This window comes from Salvia splendens, chromosome 22 (genome assembly GCF_004379255.2).
Source record: "Salvia splendens isolate huo1 chromosome 22, SspV2, whole genome shotgun sequence".
Taxonomy (NCBI): domain Eukaryota; kingdom Viridiplantae; phylum Streptophyta; class Magnoliopsida; order Lamiales; family Lamiaceae; genus Salvia; species Salvia splendens.
In genome coordinates this window covers 21021679-21025650 of record NC_056053.1, presented here as the reverse complement: position 1 = coordinate 21025650, position 3972 = coordinate 21021679, and the positions used below count along the sequence as shown (strand labels likewise).

General features: G+C 37.8%; 1 protein-coding gene across 1 annotated transcript; it reads right to left on the bottom strand.

Moving 5' to 3' along the window:
• Window positions 1–1653: 1653 nt before the first annotated feature.
• On the bottom strand, window positions 1654–2694 carry LOC121787327 (dof zinc finger protein DOF5.4-like). The gene has a single exon (XM_042186029.1). The coding sequence runs from the start codon at window positions 2545–2547 to the stop codon at window positions 1753–1755; it is 795 nt and encodes a 264-aa protein (XP_042041963.1). The 5' UTR covers window positions 2548–2694; the 3' UTR covers window positions 1654–1752.
• Window positions 2695–3972: the final 1278 nt, after the last annotated feature.

Sequence of the window (3972 nt, the reverse complement as noted above, 5' to 3'; positions counted from 1 at the left end):
CTCCGCGGCCTCATGAACGCAATCGAATAAGGCCCGAGTCAAGGCCCGAGTAATGCCCTCCGAGGTACTCCAGTCGCCGCCGGGTCTCATTTTTTTAGTGAGAAAGATTGTGAGTGAAATATTGGTGTGTGGGGAAAGTGAGAGATGAGAGAGAATTATTGGTGTGGGAAATGGAAGAGAAATGGAGGTTTAAATAGATAAAAATTTCGAAAAAAATAAAAAAAAATGTAACGCGTTGCATCATCCGATGTATCGTCCGCGTGACCCGCAGTGGGGCGGATGATACCGCGGAGATGCATCGGGCATCGTCCGCATTGCCACAGTGGGACGGACGATAGTCCGCTCGTCCGCATTGCTACAGTGGCGGACGATAGCCAGCCCGATGCATCGGGCGGACTATCTTTCGTCCCACTGTTATAAATTTTTAAAATAACACAAATTCTTAATGTAAAATTGACAAAATAAGAAAAAAAGAAGAAGGAAAAAAAGTGTATCAAAGGGAAAAAAGTGTATCAATGACTCATTAGTGATAAAAAAAATTCCTTAAATATAAATTTTTTATTTTTGTGGGACGGATAAAAAAAGAGTTTATTTTTTTAATAGGACGGGAAATATACTATTTAGTTGTATAGAGTTATTTGATATATTATAATTTAAAAATAATATCACATACTCCCTTGGTCCCATAAAAATATACGTATTTTTCATTTTCATCCGTCCTACAAAAATATGTGCATTCCATTTTTGGAAAGTTATACGTATCAATTTAATAATTTATGCCCCCGCTATCCACTAACACTACTTTAACTATTTTACCAATTTTCCTCATCTCTTTTACTTTACTATATCCTCACTGTATCTCTCTTACTTTAACAATTTTGTCTTAATTCACGTGTTATATCCATTGCTCATATTTTTATGGGACGGAAGAAGTATTATTAATTTGGTTTATAGCTTATTCGAAATGTCTATTAAACTAAAAATAACTGTACATTGTTTTAGTTTGTCACATCAATTTATAATTATGATTTTATTTTGTTTTGTTTTGTTTTTCACTCCTCTTTTTTTAGCGGGAGGGGCCGATACCATACAACCGCCAACCTACATAGTTCTTTTATTAAAACGGTTAGCAATCACGTTTCTGTTTAATGAATTTATAATCAACAATCAAAGTAATGAGGTTTGTAATAATGCAAGTAGGGGAGTTGGCTTTGACCGCCTACATTGCTAATTTAGTCAGGCATTTATTTAAAAGTACCCAATAATGATATTCAACACACACATACAAAACAGAAAGAGAATTGTATGTATACAATTCATAACCAAAAACGTAAGAGAAAAAATAAGAACATATACTCAAAGTTCAAACTAAGTGCGTTTCTTCAAAAACAGAAAGGCCACTTGCGATTTTCTACAATATCAGATATTTATGAATATTTTAGTGTAGTGAAACAAAATAATACTCCCTCCGTCCCTGAAAATTTGTCCCAACTTTCCTTTTTCGTCCGTCCCCCAAAATTTGTCCCATTTCACTTTTACCATTTTTGGTAGTGGACCCCACATTCCACTAACTCATTCCTACTCACATTTTATTATAAAACTAATATATAAAAGTCAAGCCCACATTCCACTAACTTTTTTAATCCACTTTCCATTACATTCCTTAAAACCCGTGCCCGGTCAAACCGGGACGAATTTTGGGGGACGGAGGTAGTAATATTACTATTATAATTAGTTAAAGGTGTGATTAAACTAGCGTAGATAATTTAGGGATTGGTCATTGTCAGTCCAATCAGATTGACTCCAGTAAGCAGGATCCACGCCAGCCGTTAGATCAAACAGCCCTTGATCTCCGTCGTCGCCACTGCTTCCCCACTCCAGCGCCGCCGCCGCGGCCGCTAGCCCCTCCGTACAATTATCATTATCATCTTCTACCTTCAACTCATCCACGGTCGCCGATTGCTCCCGCGTGTACGACCTCGTCTTCACGATCATCAATTCCTCCGGTGACGTCATCAGCTCCGTGAAGCTCCCTACTTCCGCCGCGAAGATCTGACCTGCCGGCGTTGGACTATCGTCAACCACTGGCAGGTGCTGATCGAGGCTCGGATTCGCGTTGGAGAAACTAGCGTCGGCGAAATTGTACATGAGAGCGGAATCCGGCGTCGAATTGATCGGCGTAGCGGCGACGGATGTAGGAGGAGGAGCGGTGGTTAGGGTTGAGGAATGGCAGGTGGAGGAGGTTTGAGAGGTGGATTTTGTCTCTGGCGGCGGCGCGTCGTCGGTACGAGGCTTGGAGCGCTTGGTTTTGCGGCAGCTGCCGCCGACGGGGACGTTACGGAGGACGCCGCCTTTGGTCCAGTAGCGGCGGCAGCTCTTGCAGAAGTGGCGCGGCTGCGAGAGGTTGTAGTTGTTATAGTAGCAGAATTTGGTGTTGAGCGAATCGCAGCGGGGGCAGTTGAGGATCTGGTGATGGAGAGGCCGCAGGCGCCGATCGCCGGCGGCGATTAACTTTCCGGCGCCGCTTGCTTCTCCAATGCCGTGCATCCTCGGCGATTTCGCCGGCTCTAGGTTAACGAGCGCCTAATTTTCGGGCATTTGGGAACTGCTCAGTGTTGAGATGTGAATCGCTCTCTCCTCTCCAAACAAATATCCCAGCAAATATTCTAATCCCAATATTTTAGTGACGACCTCAACTGACGGTTATACCCTTCCAAACATTAACTAATTAAAATATTGTTGAATTTCAGTTTCAGGAAAAAAAAAACCACGCTCAGGCATTAATTATCACAAATTGATCTGGTTCGAGTTTATTTATAAAATATAGGGGAAAGTTTGTAAAAAAAGTTAATGCATTTTATGGTCCATTATAAAAAATAATAAAAATAAATATGATAAGTATTTAGAGACATCCGAGAAAACAAAATTCTGACAAGTAATAGTGACAAAGGAGTACATGGTGATAGTGTTAAGAATAAAGATAAATCTAGATAAGTTGTAAGTAGTACTTATAAATTAGCACAGTTTATAATTATTTTGTTTATTAAATTGTTGTATATTTTTTAAGATATTAGTGAAAATTAGGTTTAGGAAAAAAAATGCCGAAATATCAATATACTATTCTTTCCGTTCCAACTAAGTTGAGTCGTATTTCAATTTGGGATGTCCCAATTAAGTTGAGTAATTTTATTTTTTGACAAAAATAAAACATCTAATTACTTCTATTTTATTTTATTACCTACTGTACTTTGTCTTATCTCGCATATTCATTCAACATAATTTCTTAATATCCGTGTCCAAAATTTTTGTCACAACTTAGTTGGGACTACGGGAGTATTTATTGTATTAAAAATATCAAAAAAATCCAATGTTTAGTATGGTAGCATGATTTTCAGTACGATATGAAAGATTTCGATATGATAATATACAAATTTTCATATGTGTAAAATTTATAAGTGAAAAAACTAAATAAAAGGAAGGAAATGAAAATGAGAAAGGGTGAATTGTCCATTGCCAAGTGCCAAAGGCTGTTAAAGAAAATAAAAAAAACATAGGAGTAATTTAAAATGAGACCTTAGCCGTTTGAATAAAAAATTGGTAATTAAAATTCGAAAATCAAAATCAATGGATGTGGGAATATAGACTCAGAAATAGTGTATAACATTATAACAGATCAATTTTAGCAGTTTGGATTTATAGCCATAACTGCAGTGCCTGCCCCGTCCATAATTTAAAGGCCTATATATAGATTTTCCGTGCCTATATATCGATCCATTTCAACCCTTTCACACTGCCCATTGCTTAATAATGCACACCTCTAGTCCAAATTTAATTATATGCTCAATGACATTTTCGGAAAAACCAAAATTAAGTACATTTGAAAATTTGTCTGTCTAATTTTCAACTAAAAGTTAGGAACTGGAATATTTCAAAAATTAGTATTGAAAGCAGAGAGTCTTGTGTTTGCTGAGT